Here is a 22727-nt window from a genome sequence, read left to right on the forward strand (position 1 = left end):
GTTTTTCTCTCGGCAGGTGTGAGCAGTAACCATGTGATCGTTCCTGAGAAAGTGAATGCCGTGCTGGGGAAGAACATCACGCTGGGCTGCAGAATCGTGGTGGGCTCCAACCTCAGCCTCACTCAGATCTCCTGGGAACGTCCCGTAACTTCAGGCACCATCACACTGGCCGTGTTCAACCCCAAGTATGGGACGTCGTACTCTGACGACTATGCCCAGCGCATCTCATTTGTGTCGCCCTCGATACAAGATGCGACCATTACCCTCAAAGAGGTGGGCTTTGCAGATATCGGCTCCTACATCTGCAAAGTGGTGACGTTCCCTCTGGGCAACACTCAAGCGTCAACCTTTGTCAACATATTAGGTAAAGTAAAGGCGTCTAAATGTCATATTCATCGTCTTTAATGGCTTTTCAAAGCATAAATATTGTTGATTTTTCTTTGGGTGCCCATTTAAAATTCTTCCTACGGTCACTGCCCCCTGGAATCTGCTGATCCAACTTATTTCATACACTACATACTACATAGAAGACACACTTGGAATGCAAGGAGTCCGTTTTTATGTAGCGAACGTATTAACACAATGTAGAAAGTTCAAAATGTCCTCACTTGTTGTAACTTAGTCGCCTGCGACAACAACTTAATTGCAGGGTGTGAATGTGAGCGACTCTCGTGACTGAATTACTCTGCATGAAAACAAGCTGCATGAAAAAAAAAGTTTTATACACAGAACTGGTCATAAAACGACAATATGCAGCCATTTCCCAGAGAGGATTTTTGTCCGTTCTGCCCTCTTTAACCTTAATAATAAAATCATACGTCAGAGGAGTTTGTATAAAACTTTCACAGGCTATGAAGAAGCAGCAATCAGTGATTTTTATGTTGCTGATATAAGACTTATGTAGCCAATTGCGGTATTTATCAATTTTTACTGTATATTCAAAAGTTTGGGGTCACCTATACACTTTTTTTGTGTTTTCCATTAAAAGTCACACTTTTATGCATCAAGAGTTGCAAAATGAATAGAAAATATAGTGAAAACATTGACAAGATTAGAAATAATGATTTTTTTTTTTTAACCAGCAAAACTGTGCTCTGAGCTGAGCTGTGCTAAAATCATTGCACAAGGGTTTTCAAGAGTTTTCTAATCATCCAATAGCCTTCAAACGCGATTAGCAAACACAATGTACCATTAGAAAAAAAAACATTTGAAAAAAACGGCCGATGCCGATTATCGCAAAAATGCAGAATATCGGCCGATATTATCGGCCAGGCCGATAATTGGTCGATCCCTAGTACATATTCCATCAAAAACCAGACGTTTGCAGCTAGAATAGTCGTTAACCACATTAACTGTAATGTATAGATTGTATTTCTGATTCATTTAATGTTATATTCATTGAAAAAAAGTGATTTTCCTTCAAAAATAAGGACATATCTAAGTGAGCCCAAACTTTTGAACGGTAGTGTATTTCCCTTATTTCTAGTTGCATGACCATTGCTTGTTGTCTCTAATTACAGGCAGTTAATACACACAGATACAAAATCAAGCCAATGTGTCATAACCTGACCAACACATTGTCTGTGATCAGCTGTTCAGGCAGCACCATGAGCATCATGTTCCTCATGTGCTTTTTAACGTGAGAAAGCACACGTTCAACCGTTGAAGCTGAGCAGAATTAAAACCGCAAAGCTAAACATTTGCAAACTACAGTTGGTGCAGAGTAAATGACCTCACATTCATCACACATTTATCAACAAAAAGCAGGAAGTAACATCTATTAATCGCCTGGTGAAGCATTTTGCAGGGGACTGACCTTTGCACATGCACAGAGCAACAACAGTGCTGTCAGAGTACGGGCACGTGCTGTCAAAAACAATTTATGGCTGTTTCAGGGATTTCCAATGGAATAATGTTATGTTTTTTAGTTTTTTTTCTGGTTGTAATTCTTATGAAATAAATACATGTTCAGGGTTAGAGTTGGGGTAAGGGATTCTTCTTTTGTTGGTGGGGTGGCAACCATGAAATTATAGTGGTAACAGACAGACTGTGACGAGGTGACTGTGAATTTAAGTCTACTGTGAACGTGATTAGATGGCACCGCTGTACTTATATTATATGAAATATGACAGTCCTGGCTTTAGGTTAATCATATTTTCCTTTATAACATAAGAAGGGAAAGCCATATATCATGACTGTAATACAACAATTAACCAAACAACACTATGGACAAAGGTATTCAGACACCTGACCTTTACACTAACGGTTAATCAGCTTCCACACCTCTTGAAAGACTTTCCTCAAGATTTCTATGTGAATTTGTGCCCATTCATTCTGTGGAGCATTTATGAGGTCATACACTGATGTTGGACGAAAAGACCTGGTTCACAATTTCTGTTCCAGTTCATCCAAGAAGGTGCTCGATGAGGTTGAGGTCAGGGCTCTGTGCAGGACAGTGTTCTTCCACATCAAATCATGTCTTCATAGTCCTTGCTTTGTGCACTGGGGCACAATCATGTTGGAATACAATAGGTCCTTCCTCAAACTCTTTGTCTGCAAACTAATTTGGATGCATAGCATTGTCCAAAATGTGTTGGGATGCTGCAGCATTAAAGCCTGATTGAAACACTTGAGTTCAATACTGCCATATCATGTATGCACTGTACATACTGTATCATGCCCTCTGTGGATGCCTTTTTCCTCTGGAGCGTTGACGTTAAAGTTTGTCTGCGGTCAGCATATGTTTCATACCTTAAATGGGATGTTGGAATGGTGTCAGGCAGAGCTGGCAGTAGGAGACTGCACTGTAGGCAGCAGCAGCAGCAGCTTCTCCTCCACTCCCTCCTGAGACGGAGCGAGAAAGACTGATGACTAATGAGCGCTACATTAAGTGATGCTGTGACAGCTCCAGTGTCTGCGACCTCACCGCGTCCACTTACACCTTGCTCTCTCCTCTGTGAGCACTTTCTCAGGCCGTGTTTTAGCTCACACATACATGCATACATAAACACACACACTCCCACTTCACAATTCACATGTAATTAGGGTGTGATTATGGTGGAAATATATGTTCTTGGCAATTTGACTCGCATTACGTGGGAATCGGTTTATCCCACGGGGTGTTTCTGTGAGAAAGCGCATCACAATTACAAGAGCTAATGTCAGCAGTCCCCCCCCCCCCCCCCCCCCCCCCGATGCCTCTTCATTCATCTCTGCCTTGTTAACAGTTGACTTGTCGACTGTTTTCAGATGCTCGTAGCTCAATAACTGCACGTTTCTGGTTTTCACGTCAGCACATGAACAATAGAGCTGCTTAACATATTGTTCTAATATACATATTTTTGTTTTGTTGGTTGCGTGCTGTACTTTCTCAGTTCAGACTCGACTCGGATATTTTTCATTCATGTTTACACTCTGGGGTTCACGAGGAAGCACGTGACTTCATTTTCATTCCTTTCAAATGAACTAAAAGTAAAGCAAAGAAAAGAAGACGGCTCAAATCCATGAATAATAGACTGAAGTCACGCCACGCGTTCTGATGTTTAGCAGGTGCAGACAGTCGGACACTGACTTCATTTCAGAAGTCTCACTCGTTACAGAAACAACGTTTCGCGTTTGATCAGCATCATAACAACACACACAGTGTGTGTATTGGCTCAAAACTGTCACTCCGCTTTTGTTTAACAGCTTTGTTTCCGCGACAATTCATCAAGCACTGAAGGCCCACTCACGAGCAGTGGGAAGGAAGCAGAGGAAGCAAATACAACACGTATTGAATGAATTAGAGAGACCCTTTGTTTTTTAACTGCTGACAGGTCAATGGGAAAACTACCCAACAACAATCGACTTTTATGAAAACAACACATGCACACACATTAAGATGGCAAGATGTTATTGATAAGCGGTAACTACTGCACACAATTCTTCTACTACGTAAGCTACAAGCATTTTGAGCTCCATCCGCTAACTATAAACTGCAGTCTCTTTTGATTTAAACTTGGCTGTTTCTCCGTGTGACCAGTAATGCCGCCTCTTACTTTTCTTCTCCATTTTTTGGGGGGGAGTTTTGAAACTCTAACAAAAAAGAGAAGAAAATACCCCACAGAGATGGGTTAGTGTCATAGTTTCCTTTTTATGAAAAACTTTCAATTCTCCTTTCACATGATTCAAGTAATGTTGGGTTTTTTCCCTGTGTCTGTTTCTTATGAGTCATTAAGCTATTATTTTTTGGCATGTTGCTATACATGCTATATATATATATATATATATATATATACATATACATATACTGTATGTCGTCTTGACTGCCAGAAATGTGGGTGTCACAACAAACCTATTTCTTCTACACTTGCAAAGGTACCGCTGCTATTTTTAAAGCATAAAACGAAAGACATATACACACAGAAAACAGAACTTTCTTGGGACTATCTTTTTCTTTTTCATTCTTAAATATTTTCTATAAACATAGCGTCATTTTATGAAAAGGAAACTCCCAAGAGCGACTCTAAACTGCTGTAAGATGTAGCATATTTGCAAGGCCTATATGTAATGCTGCCACAGAAATACACCAGTTTTTCCCAAATCACCAGTTTCGTGTCTATAAAAAGCCAACATGACACAAAACCCCTAACCCCAACATGTGTTTAAGTAATAAGAATAACCACTAAAACAAATTATTACACTGCTTTATTCAAAATCCCTTCCAACTGTCATGAATTGCGCTGACAGGAAGTAGCCTGTTTTGACAGGAAGTAGCCCCGTTTCGGGAACAAATTGGGTTTTTTGGGTTTAGGTTTGGATAGCGACGGTTCCTCTGTGCATTTTCACTTCAGCAGCAAAAGGCAGTGAGCAGTCGGGATCAATTAATGACAAATAAACACAATTAAACATAAAAAGAACTAATTAGCTAACTTGGACATTTAAACCAAAACAGATTTCAGGGTTTGAAATGTTGTGGTTAATGTAAATATATAACCTTATTCTTGTCCTTTTAAAATAGTTTAATACAGAAATGTTCCATATTATATCTTGAATTCTCGGTGGAGAAACTCACGTGCTGCCAGTTTCTCCCTACAGATTAATAAAGATTGTGATTCTGATAAATCCTACTGTAAAAATGGCCAGACTTGATGCATGACCAATGCACATCCAGCTAAATCTCCTCAGTTTCCATCTCTGACGTCAGTGCTGCGAGTGTGTATATGTTCAACAGAAAGCGAGCCAATGAAAGGAAGTCTCCCCCCCAACCCCCGTTTTCCCCTAAAGCATTTGCACTCCACTGCGGCGTCCCCTCCCTTCCTGACAGCCACTCAATATTAACACGTCTCTCTGATTTAGTTATTCTGAAGCTTGTGCCAGCTCCCGCTCACCTCCTAACATAGAACAACTACTGTTTATAGTCTGAGGCCTTGCGAGGTGGGGCCGGGAGAAGCCAGGGAAGAAATGTGAGGTGGATAACTGAGAGCAGCGTCCCCCACCCCTGCTCTTGGACGCAGGAGGACACGCCGGGTTATTTTTGGAAAAAAAAGGGGGGATGTCAGACATTATTGAATTCGTTGCTGGACTTCCTGTCCGGCCCAGGGTAGAGGAGTGGAGGTGGAGGCTTCAGGTGTCATAAAGGTTATGGCCTTGTCTTGTGGATTAGGCTGCTGTTTGCCCCCACGTGCCGCCTTTAAAACTGTCACTATTGCAGTTCGTGGGAACAGCTGTTACTGCTCTTTTAAGAGGGACAGAGACAGAGAAGAAGACATTAACTTAAGAGCGAAGTTCTTTATCGATCTTGGAACATGCGTAACCTCGTTTAACCTGTGTGGCTACTTCGCTACCTCTCGTCCTCCTGCCTCCTTTAGCTCACTCTCTTTTGTCCTTTGTCTTGCTGAACTTTCCCTGAGTGTCATTTTCTGACACTTTGGGAGTGATAAACATGTGTGTTTATTCCAGGCCAGTGTGGCTTTGTAAAGCAGGTAAAAGGTTGCGTTATTCTGGTCACGTCCCTCTTGTATGGATCAGATTTAACTCACTGTTGAGAAAATCCTTGTTGCAGCTAATACCCACCCCAGTCATTCTCAGGAAGTCGGTGTAACGTTACCTCATCTCAAAATCCCTGAGAAGTGTGCATTACTGTTGCTCCTCGTCTTCCAGTACAACAGAGACAAATATAAACACAAAACACAACAGCAGTGTTTCCCAAACTGTGTCTACTTTTTAAAGACTGTGACCCAAATGACGATCATTTAATTTAAGGTTGGGAAAATTCTGCAAATTAGTCTGGAGACCCCCAAATATCTCTTGGGACCCATCTGTGGGAATCCCTGCACTACAGTGTCGAGTCATATTAGCCCTAGATTGTGTAATATTTCGGGTTTTTTTCTTCTTTCCCATTGAGTCAAATGAAAACATCAGGCACTGATGTGTTTTTCGGTAACCGTACGGTTTCCTATCTGATGCTAAAAGCTGTGTTATTTCCCTTCCTCAAACACATTATGTGCTTGACAGACGGCAATAAAAACAACCACACTATGTCTCCGTTCAAGTGCCTCCATACGATTGAATAGCATGGTCCATCAATTTTTAATGCATATGTGAAATGGAAGAAGTCAATCTGTGCTCTTTAGCAGTTGAGTATACCAAGGGCGCTTTCATATATGAAGGAATGTACATGATTTATTCATACAAATGATCACATTCATATTGTAATAATCTCTCTGTTCTTTCATCTCCTCCTTCCCCTTTTCCTCTCCTCCTTCTCAGTGGAGCCAAAGGTCTACGTCTCCGCCGGCCCCACCGCTTTGCTGGACGGCGGGAACGAGTCGCTGGTGGCCACCTGCATCGCCGAGCGCGGGCGTCCCGCCGCCGAGGTCTTCTGGGAGACGGAGCTCTACGGGCGAAGCGAGAGGCAGAACCAGGACGAGCCCAACCGCACCACCACGGTCCATGTGCGGTACCTGTGGCCGCCGCAGAGCTACGCCCAGGGGAAGGTGCTCACATGCGTGGTGCGCCACCCGGCCCTGCAGACAGAGTTCCGCATCCCCTACACACTAAACATTCAGTGTAAGTGTCACACTAAAACACACCCTTCAAGTTGAAATGAGAATAACAAACTGTTGCACAGGGTTTAGAGGTGGATTTTACACCTGTACTTTTTATACTTGAGTATAGAGAGTTGTGTGCAGCTCATAGGCTTCATTGGGATTGTATGAACTGATTTGGATGTGGCTTGAATGTAAAAGAAGTTGCCTGGAAAGGTTGTAGACCGTAGTCGCCTCCCACTTTCAAGAGGCGTGACCAACAGACACAGATGTAAATGCTTCTGTAGGCAGCTGGATAGACCAGTAACCAATCAGACCAATGATGAGCGACGGAAAACATGGCAACAGACTTCGTACTTGTTGTAGTTTTGCTTGGAAGCAAATGGAAGCGACAGCCAAATTAAAAGACAGCTGCTTCTCTGTTGTCATCGCGTTAAACCCCGCCTCTAGTTTCTGATTAGTTCCCTTTTTGAGGAGAATCTGAAGTTGTGTCCGCAGAGCGAAAGCATACGGGTTCGCCCAGGCTACAGGCATTCATTAATGTGTAAAAGTTACACACTGCGTCTTTAATAAGTTTGGAATTAGAGTTTGTTTTTCCTCACTGAACAAGAAAAGCTGGTGTTTTTAAAAGCAATTAAAAGGGGAAAAAAAATGAGCCACGCTGTTGCTCTGGGAAATACTGAGTGTTTTCATTGTGATGAAAATGGATTTTGCAGTTTATTTAGAGTCGGCCTCACATCCAACATCCTGCGACTGTAAATATCCACCATCACATTTAATGCACAATCAAAAAGTTTATCGTATACTGTATATTCATGATGGTGTGGGGTTTTTTATGGTCTGGGGCTTGTCAGCCACAAAAATGCACATGAAGTTGGAAAGTCTTGAGAATTAGACAAAGGGAGTTTTAGTTGAGTTTTTTTTTTTTGCTATTTTATGAGGTTGCTTGACAGAAAATGGCAGCAGCACCTGTAAAAACAACAAGTTTAAGTTTTGTGGTATTACTTTCACCTCCAAAGATTGGAATTAGATATGATATGAGGTGAATTCCACACAGTCAGCTGTGACAAATTCATTTCTAATACAGTACCTGCTGTTGTTCATTTTCCCTGAAATAACCAGAGTTAATAACAATGATCACTTTATGTAACAAAATAACGACTGTAACTATAGCTCTGACTGTGGACGCCTTTAAAGGGACGCTATATCTTATTGATATAAACAAATGCCGATAGCTTGATTTATGAATACTCTACTCACTACCTTTTATTCTCTGGCCATAAAGAGGCCATTTAGGAGTCATCTTAATGTTATAATCATTGATGCATACTTCCTTGGCAAGCAGTACTAAGGGGTTACTGTGTTTGCTGTGTGTGAGTGCAGCCTAATGAAGGTATTTTATGAAATATTGATCAGACCTCAGCAGGAACACAAGGAGCAGGAGACTGCGGATGGAGACGCAGAAAAACCCGAGGTTAATACAGGAAGAAAGAGGCTTCCCAGCTCAATAAATCATGTCAAATGCAGAGGCAAGGGATTTTAAGTGCAAAAGAAGCACAATTTTAATGTTGAACTGCATGAAAAGGGTCAGTGGACACAATGAGCCGAGACGTCTTCCTGTGTGCTGTAATGAGTTCCTCATTTGTCCTCCAGGGAAATCAAAATGAACAATTGGATATCCAAGTCCATGTTTGCCGTGTTTTATTACAGTGACACGTGCGAGGCTTCATTTAGGCCCCGGCTTTTGTTGTTGTTGTTTTTTTTTCCCTGTGTCATAGTCGGTAGTTGGCAGCAGAGTTTATTATGAGCTGCAGTAGATTCACTGTCTGAGTGAGTCTGTCATTTTCCAACTTTCCACCAACCTGGGGCCATTTGTTTGTTTTCTTGGCTCAGGTTCAGCAGCAGGTCTCGTATGGTGGCTGCTACAGTCCTTTGTTTCTGTCACGGCTGGGTTTCTGTGCTTTGAATGCACACTTTGTTCCTTTTTCTCTAAAAGCTCGTTGTCACAGTGACTGATTATTACGCTGAAATAAAAAAGCACTTCTGTCTGCGTGGCTCTCACTATTTTAAGCTATCGAGGCAAACCGTGGCCTGTTGTTTGTTAAAATATAACACAGCCTTAATCATAGGTAATTTTTCCTGCAGCGTATCTTGTGTTGCTTCTTACCGTCATGACACTTTTCTTGTTTTGTCTCACAGTTGCACCGATGGTATCAATAACTGGACTGGAGAAAAACTGGTATGTGGGTCAGGAGAATGTGAAGTTCACCTGTGAAGCCAAAGCCAACCCACCGGCTCGACACTTCACATGGCTCAGGTCAGTATCTCCACAAAAGTCCACTTTAGATTGTCAGTTTAAAGGATTGTTGGGATTTTATTGTCAAAAACATTGTCATAATTAGAAAATAAATCAGTCAGCATTGATAAATATTGCTATAAAATCAGTGAAATTACTAAAAATACGTTTGCTCTTAAAATTCAGCAAAAACATTAAACAATAATATTGCTAGGGCTGGACAATAAGTTGAGTTAAAAATATGATTTCCAATTGTGATTTTAAAATTCCTTATGGACAGAAAACAGCAAACACTTCACAGTGCATAAACGTACATTTTCAACCTTTAAACGTATAATTTCAATAATTCATTACTTCTCTGGTGCGACCTCTTAACAGAAATGACAATTAAGTGTTGGATGCTATTCATTGCGCTACTTAACATTACATTACAAAACTTTGGTGCTTGTTTATGGAGTCGTTAATTTGTTTAAAAATGTAATCCTACAACACAAAGCAGAAGAAACTGAAGGAAAGCCTGGAGTAGAAAGAGATTAAAAAAAATGACTGTCTTAAAGATGAGAAAATCTGGACCAAAAGTGAGATGGAACGGTCTCCCATAGGGAGTTTTAGAATGCCCTCTTTCAGCTTAAATTTTCAAACGCTCCCCATCATCCATCCCACTTAGCTGCTCTGCTCTCAGTGTTGCCCTCATACTCTTTGTTTTCTAGAAGAAGAACCTCTGTGATATGCGTGTGTGTGTGTGTGTGTTGTATTATCACCCTGCCCTATTAGCTGGAAATGTATTATCGTACTTCATAAATGTTCCATTATCTCTCGTAACGCCACCGCACGCCGCTTCGTACGAACCACAAAACAAAATCGACAATCGTTTATAGTTTGATGAGAGCGCGCTGAGAGTAATATGCTGAAGCTAATGCAGAGGTTCCTGAGAATTCACTCTCTCATGGTGGCTTCAGTGCTGCCTGAGTAAAGACGTCACTGTGAGGAAGTGAAGCAGAAAACCTCTAACTGCAGTTCACTCTCAGATACAGTACAGTAGAAAGGCTTGTGGGATGTTTGTCTTGGAAAATAAACTTTAGATGTTGTTGAGCTCAAATCCTGGTACTTTTTCCCCCTGCTTTTATTAATAAGCATTGTGCATGAGGAAAATGTGCTCGTTGCACAATTTAGCTGCACATATTATGTCAAAACTGTTTATTAGAGACAATATCTATGTCCCACATACACAGGGGTTTACCAGTTGCTGGGTTTCCAGTCTGCTGCTGTACATAATACGAACAGAATGTAAATATTGGACGCCAGACTCCTCTGTTAGTGACTCATGTCTTTAATAATGTAATCATTTAACAAAGGTGTTTACCACTTATTAGCCACAACAGCACATGTTTACACAAGTACAAAGTAGAGTGATGAGTTGTTTTTTTTCTTGTATGCACATTTTCTTGGTAACAAAATGGCAATAATTGCAACAAACTGCATAGAACAGTCCCTACAGGATTTTGCAATGTCACCTAAAGGAAAGGACAAAATCAACTTTTTAATAATTTTAATACTTATATTTGAGACTCTGGAGGGCCTATAAGTAGGCAAAGTGTGAAAAAAGATGATTCACTCATGTTTTTGTGGCAATAGTATCTGGAAGAGCAGAAGTCGGTGAAGTGTTCTATTCTTGGCTCCAGTGCAGCACAGAGTTCTACACAAACTTCCAGCCTCAGAGGATGTACATTTCATATATGACAGCAATGTGCCGGCTATAGTTGACAAATTGTGTTTTTTCAAATGCTAACTGCTGTTAGCTGCCGTAACCTCAGTGACGCTGACGTAGTTTCCTGTGTCTCATTTGCATTTAAAGAGACAGGCACTCAAAAGCGAGCGTTCTGAACAGGGCTGTTTTGACAGGGTGAATGAACTGCTGTGGTGCTTCATCCTTAAGGTATTTTGATCAAAGCATGTCACAGACATGTTCATTAGGACACCAGGGAGCTAAGTTAGCTTGGAGAAACAGGTTATAATATGAGTCCTTTAACACAAAATCAAGCAGTCCTCACCACCATGTCTGCGACTGTAATCCATCATCATAGTTTTTTTTTTTTTTTTTGCAAGTTTGACCAAAATTAGCAGCTCCCTGATGCTAAAACATGGAGGTGACAACACCAAACTGACTTCCATGTTCCTGCGAATGAGGGTGCAGACGTTGAGCCGACAGCTACATGACACGTTTACCGTCAAAAATCACATCTCAGAACCCAAAAGTGGGAATCGCCGGCGTGTGTGTTGAGATCAGCTGCTCCTCTCTTCTCTCCATAGACACACGACACGCTCATCTCAACCTCGTGTCCTCACAGAAACACAGAAGCAGCATTGAACTTGGTCGTTTTGACATTTGTAACTGAGACTGTGACTTCACTTCTGAATGCATAAAGCTGAGCAGTGAATCAGGGGAAAATTAGAAAATCAGGCTTCTGTCCTGGCTGTACTGTTAGTGTTTTTCTCACACACACACACACACACTCAGGCTGCAGCTCTCTGAGACAGAGAGAGAGGGGCTCAGTCAGGACGACAGCTAGCAATAAGCTCTAGAAAAAGCTGCAGCGTGCACTGCAGCGCTTTGGTCGCAGCAGTACAGAACAACAGATGGATTTAAACCTGCGTTCAGATAAACCCTAAATCGGGCTGTGAAGACGCTCCAGTCTGTAAATTAGCTCCCAGCTTAACTTTGGAGCGTGGACACTGGAGCTGTCGGACGCACGGCTGCACCCATCGGGAAGACGACCGCGCGCTATAAATAAAAGATTCCAAACAGTTCATGCATCACAGCAACACTGGTCTATTGGCAGCTCTTTGTCATCATCTTGCTTTGAAAACAAGAAACATGGCTCTCATTTGGGATGACGGTACGAGTGAAGTCTAGACAGCCGACCTCTTTGTTTTATTTTCTCTCGGCCTTCTGTTCATGTAGAAATCTCTTCTTCTTCCACTGGAAGAAGAGCACTCGACTCATGTTACCGTGGTCACGTGATCGTATAATAGTTGTGACAGGCCAAACTGAACCAACACAGCACTGATCTATGGGACGTTCAGTCGAGTTATTGCAACATATTTAAATGTGATTTATTTATTATTATTATTATTCATCTCCCTGTGGATATGACTACAGCTCCAATGATTCATTGGTTATTAACCAACTATTTTGAGTAGGGATGATTGATATTGGACCTTTTGTCGATATCTGATATGCTGATATATCAGTGCAGACACACTTAACAGTGAAATTAGCATCATGTTTCATGCTCATGTCACAGCAGACGTAGATGTACAATTTCTTTATTGTGCATAAGAAAGAAAACATTAAAAAAAAGAAAAGCACTTGGAGTGCGCAGACCTCCACTAAGGCAGCTCAGTGCCTACAAAATACACCCTGCTGGTGCGCAGCATGTACGGATCACGCCCAAAAAATTTAAATTTTCATCCAATTCCGTCCGTGACTTCGAGTTATGTTGCTAACAGACAGACAGACGGACAAACCGGTGAAAAGTCGGAGGTCAATAAGTCGTATCAGGAGATCTTCGCGTGCTGATAACATCGTACATCCCTATTTTCGATTGCCTTTAAGAATAAAAGCAACTTCTCACATATTTTCTGCTCTTAAATGTGAATATTTTGTGGTTTCCTTCCTCATTTTGAGTTTTTTGGAAACACCAAGCAACATTTTTGATCGACCGATCCATTGATTAATCGAGAGAATAATTGGTCCCTGCAGCGCCATCTATGACCATTTTTCAACTTGTAATCTAGTGCACAGTTGGGAGGAAATTAGCCTTTTATTGAATTTCCACAGTAAAGTAAAAAATACAGTATATAAACGTCCACACGAGTCACAATAAGGAGCAGCAACAAATGGAAAAACTAAACAAAATGAACAGTTGTCTGGCAGTGTTTTAACATTCTTACCATTACATTGTGATCAGGAATTTACATTGGTGCCATAGAAATATCCCACTTTTCCCAGTTCTTGGCTTTAACTATAAAACTTTTCCATGATTAAAAAGAATTTCCTTGACAATATCAAGCCATTGGTCTTTATGTGATGAGTCTTCATGAAGTCATTTCCTGGTAATTGCTTTCTCGCTGGCTGCAAGTCCAACTTAAGTCAAATAAAATAATCTTCTCCCCCTTCAATTTCCATTTTAATAGATGCAATAAACTTGACTCTTGACTCATGAAGTTTTCACTTTTGCACAGGTTGGATGGATCAATGCCCGAAGGTGTCGAGGTCTCAAACAACACCTTCGCTTTCACCCGCCCGCTGGAGCGCAATGACTCTGGAGTTTATCGCTGTGAGGTGATGAACGACATCGGTCTCCGCAGTCAGAATGTTAACCTCTGGGTGCACGGTGAGTCCTGACCTCTAACCATCCATTCACTTGATAAACTGCCATTAATAATTAAGATAAGTGTGTCTTTTGACACTCGTCTTGCCCTGTTTGATGTAAGATTAGCCCTCCCGCTACAAACAGCCTTCAGTTAAACACTTAAAGCAGAGCGAAGCCAGTCCATATAGATGTCTGTGCCCAGATCTACTTTCACACATTCCTGGCAGCAGCAGTGCACAGAGTGCAGATTAGGAGTATCACTTCCAAACGTGTTTTGCTGTGGTTTTGACAACATTAGATTTTCAAGATACGATGTTTACCTCCTGCTGCTTTGGCAAAGTTTGCACCCACGTAGCCTTTACGCTTTGTTGTGTTTTTAAGGTCAGGTTTCACAGCGGGACGCACGACCGAGTGTGTTCGCAGTCGCGGTACACGGATATACTGTGTGGTTCTGTAACCCGTTAAAGGTGAAGTGTGTAAAACTTGCCCTCGTCCAACCTTTACCTTCCAAGTAGAGATGGATCAAAATATAGATTTGGTAATATATTGTCAGTCCTTCCACGTGCAGTATGGTAATCAATGCAAATATTGATGTTTTAATGAACAAATTAAGCTCTAAAGTAAAGGGTCCTTGCCAGTTTCACTCGCTCGGTGTCGCTACTTCATATCCACTCTCTGCAGCGCTGCTCAAATGGATGAGGAGAAACTTTAGAAGCTGAAGAAGAAGGAGTTTAAATAGAGAAATCCTACATTTATATCAGATATCGTGATGTTTCGCTACGTGATTGTCTTACGATATATTGATTATCACAGAATCTTTGTATCGTGGACCATGGATGGTATTGTGAGGTACGCTGTGAGTCCAACTCCCACTTCCAAGTGTGTTGGAGAAACCATGGAGCCTTCAGTTAGCATCAAAACCTGGAAGATGTTTAGTTTGTCCATTGTGGGCCACTGTAAAAACACGGTGGTCCGAAATAATAGGCTCATTCTGGGATAATTAAATCAGTTCATACAATCACATGATTGTACACTTTCTCCTCAATTTTACACACTGGGCCTTTAAAATGTCATTTAACTCAACTCAAAAGTTTATTTCGAATTCACTGTATGTGAACATTTGACAATTGCACTAAACAAATAGTAACACGGGGGGAAATTGTATAACATCTAAAGGGCTTTCCCTGCATCACGATGCGAGCAGCTGGGATTTCTGTCGACACAAATCATCGTCGAGGAAACTCTTAAAAGTGCTTCCTCTGTCTGGTCATAGTTTGCTACTTGACTTCATTGTTGTAAAGTTGAGGTGTGGATACTGAGAACCCTGCATCTCTCTTTATTTTGTTTTATTTTCACTTCTCCTCTTTCTTTTTTTTCTTTTTTAAATCCTATTCCAAACAAAGCAACTGCTGCTTTTGGAGACACATACTCCGCTAACACTTGAGGTCCTTTTTTTTCTTTCTCACTGTCAAGAAGGAAAGAGCTGGAAAAGCCCCAGCACTGTCAGGCTCCATCTGTGCTCAGGCCTGGTTTGGAGTCGAGCTCCAAACGAAAGCACAGCTGACATCCTGTCCAGGACCGACGTGCACTGAGCAATTATCTTGCTTCTCTTGTCAAATAATAAGACTTGGCCATGCGGCCTGCAGCCTCCCGCCTCTCTCCCCCTGTGGAGATAGCCAGGTTGAGCTCAGTTTTATTCCCTCCCTCCCTCCTCCCCCCTCTCTCCATGGCTGCCTGGTGTAGTGTAGCTGTTTCACATTCCCAGTTGTCTCTGCAGTCTTGTGGTTTTTGGCTGCGTTTCTCTCAGATGATCGGCTACATGCTTGCAGATGCTCATAAAGCTGAAAATGTCCTGCTGCAGGGGTGGGGGGGGGGGGAAGGACTGATAGTGAGTGACAAAAGCAGACGATTGCCAGTGCATCACTTCACTGACCTTTATCTGTTTTTTGTCATCCTCTCTCTCAGGCCCTGACCCTGCGAGCTCACACACAGTTAGGGATGAGAATTGTTTGGATTTTATCCGATAACAATAGCGGTTATCAATACTCTTATTGATACGAGCCTGTAATGTAATGCCGAGGGAGTACGTCTCACATCATCCTTAGAGACCACGCACTTCAGGTTTAAATTAATGGACTTCAGTGTAGAAAGGAGTTGTATGTCTTTCACAATAAACTGAGTGAGAGCCATGTGACATCAGCCGTTTTTTCTCCCCCCCCCCTCGAGTCATGTTCCCTCGTTTGGACTGACTTCTGTGGCTGCTGTTTGACTCACATCTCTGGGATTATTTAGCGCATAAATTACAAGTTTCTTAAAAGTGATGCCAACACAGTCTTGAGTAAGTAGCTACACATTTCACCATACGTGTTGTGTTAGCTTCAGTCGTGTTTTTATCTGTGTCAGAGCTGCACTTCTGTTAGCATCAGCAGAATCGTTAGCTTTGCTTTATACAATGTTGTATTTCTTGGTGTTTCATTACCCCCATTTAAACTCACACTTTTATTCATCAAAAGAGTTGCAAAATGAATAGAAAATATAGTCAAGACATTGACAGGATTAGAAATAATGATTTTTATTGCCCTTTCGTCAAAGAACCAGCAAAACTGTTTTCAGCTGTGCTGACATCACTGCACAAGGGTTTTCAAGGGTTTTCTAATCATCCAATAGCCTTCTAACGCCATTAGCAAACACAATGTACCATTAGAACACTGGAAATGGGCCTCTATACACCTATGAACATATTCCATTAAAAACCAGATGTTTGCAGCTAGAATAGTCTCTATACATTAAGAATGTATAGAGACTATTTCTGATAAAATTTTGATAAGTGAGCTCAACCACGATATCTGGAAAAATGCTAACAGGCAGCGCTGGTTTTTTCTTTTTCCCAACCATTTTATTTTGGAATAAATGTAGCATAAATATCAATAGTGGCATCCAGATTTTTATTTTCTAAAGTTACCAAAGTGAGGCCAAACTTTTGAGCGCTTGTCCAACGCCAATATCAAAATATGTTAGCATTTTCAGCTTCCCGAGCATTTGAAAGCATAGCATAATGATAGCGGCAAAGTTTTTCTACACACTTATTGATGCAGTTTCCTTTAAACGGATTGAACGCTACTCGTAATTCATAGTACCTCCTCGATGTGGGCGTGGCCGTCATACCATAGCTGCGCGAAACTGATGTGACGTCGATTTTAGACATTTCCTTTGCTAAATGATGGAGACGTTGAAGTCTTTTTACCTGATCTATAGTTTGATTTTATTTGATTCTTGTGTCAGATGTCACACTCATGACCGTTCCAATGACGACACTCTCTGACCAATCAGTGGCCGGCAGTTTGTTGACGTCAAATTTTAGTATCGGCTCAGCTCGCTTGGAACATTTCCAGAGCGGGTACTAAAATAACACCATGTACCCTCACTGATGGAAAAGCAAAAACAAAATCTTAAAAACCTCCTGGAGAAGCAGACCTCTGTTAGCTTTGTTTTGCTTTTGAAGTTCCAGTGTAGCGATCAACTGCTATCAGGCTGCTCTGAGCCTCAGAGGCTGGAGGGCAGAATGGAGACTCTTATCTTGACCTTGAGCTCCTCTGTCTCTGTCTCTGTCTCTGTCACAAACACAGGTCACAGGAGGACAAATCAGATGCAGGAACTTCCCATCGATCACAGTGTTTGATCTTCTCACATGACTTCCTCGTTTCAGGGTTTAGACGGAAAGCAAAGGTGGAGTGGAGGCTAATTGCTTCCACTCAAACACTCATGAGTGCATGTCCTCTGTCCTCATATCCCTCTCTGTCTCTCTCATTCTCACACACAATGACATTTAGCACTTAGCCTCTCTCTGCTCCCCTTTATTCCCCCCCTTTTTTTGCTCTACAGCACAGCTTTCAACAGATTCCTTGGTCTCAGGAGGACAATGTCTCACTCTCTGCTCCGACACGGCTCAGTGTGGTTAAATTAATCTAAAAAACACTCGTACCTGCCCCGTCGGTTGTTGCATAGCATTAAGTGCAGTCTCTCTCCTCCATAGCCCTTTAATTTGTCACTCCATCCTTCCTTCCTTCTTTGGTTTTAATCTCTTTTTCACATGTGCACCCCTGTAGATCCTCCTCCCACCACCGCAGGCCCCAGCACCACTGCACCTCTCCGCCACGACACTTCCAGAACTGGCACTAGTGTGGACCAGCGGAAAGCCCCGTTCACGTCCCCGACCCTGGCCCCTTTGAGCGACAGCAGCCTGGGCACCATCATCGGCGGGGCGGTGGGCGGAGTTCTGTTCCTGATCCTGCTGCTCATCCTGGGCGGGGTTTGTTTCATGCGCCAGCGCAGAACCTTCAGGGGTGACTACTACACCAAGCAGTACCTGGGACCCTCCGACATGCAGAAGGAGTCTCAGCTGGACGTGCTGCAGCCGCACGAGCTGCAGGAGGTCTACGGCGACAAGACCAGCAAAGGCAGCCAGGAGCTGAAACCCAAACTGGGCGGAGACATCATTTATCCCGACTACACCCCCGAACGCAAGGACAGGGACGACTGGGTCGACAAGGGCGACATCCACAGGGGTCTCAAGGAGGGAAACTACTATCCTGATCACTACACCCAAAATATGCATCCATGCGGGCCTCCCGTGCACAGCCCCATAGTGAACAACGGCTCCCCCTACCTACCGGAGGACTGCTATGACAATGGTACGGACAGCGACTACGTCTCGCACATGGACGGGTCTGTGATCTCGCGCAGAGAGTGGTACGTTTGAGAGGGAGGCGAGCATCAGACGGACAAAAAGACTGAGAGTAATTTAACGAGTTGCAGATATAAATATCGTTATAGGTCGTTGTGTCGTTTTCGCCGTGAGCTCTTTGAACAGTACGGCTCCGCCTTGATTGTAACCACTTAACCTTAAGGACACACGTTTTCTGGATTGTGCTACACTCGACGAGTCACAGACGCACCGCGAGGCGTCGGTGGCTTAAAGAGAAGTTTCAAGTGACGTGAATGAGGTTTTGTTCTGTGCTCGTTTTGCCTTTGCACCTGTCTTTAACAGGCCTCTGGTCAGGTGTTCAGGCCCTCGTTGCTGAAGTATTTATATCCACGTCTGACGTGGGAGCTCAACTCCCCGTTCAACCTCACGACTGCTGTGGAATTTAGACAGTTGCTCCGTTGAGTTGCGGACAGCTTTTTCTTACAGGTGATATCTTCATCATGGCCTCAAACACCAGTACTTAGAGAAATTACACTGCATGGTTTTCTTTTTACACAGATATCATTGAGGTAAAGGGAAAGTCACATGACTAAAAGGGAGACTTTACAAAGGCATTTCACTGAGGGGGGAGAAAAAAGGACGAAAGTATCTTCTGTTAATTATTCATGAATCTTCAGTTCTTTTACCAAACAAAAGCATCATGTAGTTTTTGCTTTGATAAATTCTGAAAACAAAAAGTCAGGACAGTCAAGTTTAGACATTTGAGCGCTTTTAGTCAAATAATTAATTGTTGTCTTTATTTACAAAAATCAAACAGTCTGTGGTTATGGAAAGAAAGAAATGTTAAAATCATTCTCTTCTGAGCTAAAGCAGTCAGTCGTACTGTAGCTCCACTGTTAAGTCAAATGTTTCCTATGGGTGTTTCAAAATAAAAGCCTCAGCACAGGTGGAGGCGTCAACTCTAACGCTTCTCATTTACTTTAAAATGGAGCAGCATCAAGTCTCTCGCCTGAACTTTGCACTGTGGGTTTTGTCGCTTCACTTAAGCTGAGAAACGTTTAATGTTTAAATGTTTCACCAGGCGATGGGATCGTATTTATGTGCTGAAGCTCATATTTTCTCTTCGATCATATTGTGAGCGACGATGCAGACGTCACAGCTGTGACGGACGCGACCTGCTGTGACCTCCCGTCTCAGGCTCGTTCACACTCACATGCAGTGTCTTTAAGATCACAGATACTTTGCTTTCAAGAGTGTGTTTGGATACTTTGACCAAAGAAGTCAAAGGTCAAACTGGGCTTTGTCAAAAATAAGCTTGGAAACCTCCATCATCATTTCCTTTCGTTTGATTTGTTGTTGTCTTTCAGATCAATCACTAATTAATTCAGTGAAGCTGCAGCAACTTCAGTCATCGCAGCAGCGCCCAGGTTTTTAGGGCTTCAGTAGTTGTAGTAAATGTTGATCGATGTTACCTGAACCTCAAAATCGTGACGTTCTCATGATGTTTTGTTCACACAATTATTCACAAAAAAATTGTTGAAAAAATGATGAATCTGACGATTATTTTCTCGATTTGGTCCGGCCAGATGTTCTCAGTTTTAATCATTTCTAATCTGAAAACCCGACATTTAATCGATTATCAAATTAGTCGCAGGTTAGCAAAACAGAAGCGCAGCCTCACAAGTGCTTTGGTTTTAACTTTTTTTCCCACGTTTTTCGAGCGTTTTTGTTAGAAGCTGCATGTGAACGGCCTTAAAATGACACGTCGTATTGGCGTGAGTTAGTCTTTACTGTGAAGCAGCAGCAGCAGCAGAGGGATCAGTAACTTCAGCCTCGGGAGCCGATGAATTTGCGTCAGATTTCATGGACTTCAGGAGTTGAGTTTTCTGTGAATCCCTGGTTCTTACGTAGTCCAGTGCAGGATTTGACGTCGTCGTGAAAACCCTCAATCACTCAATGTAAACACATCGAGTTGCAGCATGAAAATCGTATGAACTTAAAACACAAATATCAGTATTAAATGCAGCTCTGGATGCTGTGTTTGTGTCAGCGTTTCCCTGGGCTTCGTCTATGATAACAGACCATCTTCTTCTCCTCCGTCCTCCCTCCATCTCCTCTTTCTGTCTGCAGAGCAAACACCAATTGGTCATTACAGTTTTTTTTATTTCAGCGCAGGATCAAAGCGGCGTGTTAGAACTACCAGATGTGACTGCAACAGCTGTCATCATCCGACATTATGCGGCTCCGTAAACCGCCGACAGTTTCTCTGCCGCAGCCGCCGTGATTCATGACGGCAACTAAGCAAAAAACTTATTTTATATATAAAAATATATAGAAAATAAGATTTTTTTTTTTTTTTCTTTGCTTTGTTTGTGTTTGAAGTTTTATTCAAATACCTTGGAAACACAGTGAGGGTCTGACATCATTAGTGATCACACAAGTGGCTCAAATGTTGAGGTTTGGCTCTGAGGAGAACGCAGCGCTGTTCATGGAAACTGGAAACTTAATCCACCAGTGGAGGAAAAAGAAAAAGAACGAAATGTGTTTCAGGACCATCCAGTTTAGAGCTGTCTGTGGAAGGGCTCCCTCCCTCCAGGGATTTATACCAATACAGTATATATTATTTTCTTTTTCCTACAAACAACAAACCCCGGCGACGTTCAGTCGAAACAAAAGACCTCATCACTGATCTCATCTCTCACCGTTTGATTTTTCGGCCTCGCACTTTTCCACTTAGTGCTTCTTTTTTTTTCCTGTTTGGGGATCAAAGCGGTTTCTCTAAATCCTCACATGAAAGCGAGAGCTTGTCTTTTTTTAGGAAACTTCCCCGTTTAATCAATCAGAGTGTTTGTTTCTAGAAGGAGGAGGAGGAGCTATATATGAGTGTCAGGGTGAGATTGGTATATTTTGAGGTCTTTTTTCCTACTTATTGGGGTTTTATATAGTGTGGGTGCACACTTTCTCTTTTTTTTTTTTTATCCCTTCTCCACCCTTGTTTTTTCATGTCAGGGCTTTGGTTGAAGGTTCAGATGTCTGAGAATAAACTGCTTTAATCTTTTCAGCTCGCTCTCACTCCCATCACACACACACACACACACACACACACACGTACACACACACAGAGGGCTGCTGCACATCTGCCGCTGCTGCCCACACTCAAAGAAGAGCGGTCCTCACCTCAAACCTTCTCAGCTTTTTAATTAACTCTTGTTTCTCATCGCACTCTGGCGGCGAAAGTGCTCGAATTCTGTTGATTCAGTGAAATCGCAAATTTTTTGTATCCGTCGTCCGAGTCTTTAATCAGCGATTGATTAAAAACGAGTTATTTTCTGGATTTGGCGAGTAAATGTCAAAAAATTATTCACTTTTTATGATTTCTTTGTTATCTGGAGCAAAGAAACCAGAAAAATTTAAGAAGCTGAAAAAATCTGAAAACACTCCCATTAAATCGATAAATGACTTTCATAATTGACTAATTTGTCAATTATTTTCTCAAATTTGTCCTGTAAAAAGATTCCCAAACCTGGAAATTATGATTTTTTTAATGATTTCTTTGTTATCTGGAGCAAAGAAACCAGAAAAAAATCACATTTAAGAAGCTGAAAAATCAGAAAACACTTAATTAAATCCAAAAATGACTTTCATTATCAATTAATCTTTCAATTGTTTTCTTGATTTGTCCTGTAAAATGTCAAAAAAATGTTTCTTAAACCTGGAAATGATCAATTTGTAATGATTTATTTCTTATCTGGAGCAAAGAAACCAGGAAATATTCACATTTAAGAAGCTGAAGAATCAGAAAACACTCCATTAAGTCGAAAAACGAGCTGAAGCGATGAATGTTCTCCGTTACCTTTCGTCTTAGTCGCGTGTAAATTAAGTTATTTCGCTCATATTTTCCCGTCACTAAGGTTTTTGTATACATGTACATAAATGCTGATTAGTTTAGGAGTAGCTGTTTCTCTCATGGTTTGGTTTATGTTCTGTTTCATGTACAGTTTTTTTGTTGTTTCCCCTACTGAAGAGTCGGTGCCTTAGAAAATAGCTGAACAATGCACAGAAACTTTAAAACATTAAATAATAATAAAAAAACGACAATTACCATCTAATTTAATATCATTTAAAAAGGACAGACTGGTCCTTTTGTTTCGTCTTCCATCGCGGGTTTTAAGAGTCACCGCAGTAGACAAGAGGTTGATCGTCGCGCCTTAAACACTTTGAACGGACACGCGTAACACGAGTTAGTTACCGAGACTAAAAACAGAAGTATAGTTTCACTGGGTATTGAGGAAAGCCAGATTCAAAGAAAATATTATTGTCCT

The 22727-nt window shown here is 41.8% G+C and overlaps 1 protein-coding gene across 1 annotated transcript in view; it reads left to right on the forward strand.

The window, feature by feature from the left end:
* Window positions 1-18459, forward strand: part of LOC310924632 (nectin-3-like protein) — a gene marked incomplete at both ends in the record, with an annotated part of 40212 nt that extends 21753 nt beyond the window's left edge. Inside the window, 5 exons of the mRNA XM_083886420.1 lie at window positions 17-364; window positions 6751-7050; window positions 9228-9345; window positions 13570-13721; window positions 17807-18459. Coding sequence (XP_083742546.1) covers window positions 17-364; window positions 6751-7050; window positions 9228-9345; window positions 13570-13721; window positions 17807-18459 — 1571 coding nt within the window. The remainder of the gene's footprint in view (window positions 1-16; window positions 365-6750; window positions 7051-9227; window positions 9346-13569; window positions 13722-17806) is intronic.
* Window positions 18460-22727: the final 4268 nt, after the last annotated feature.

This window comes from Microchirus variegatus, assembly GCF_963457635.1.
Source record: "Microchirus variegatus genome assembly, chromosome: 3".
Classification (NCBI taxonomy): Eukaryota; Metazoa; Chordata; class Actinopteri; order Pleuronectiformes; family Soleidae; genus Microchirus; species Microchirus variegatus.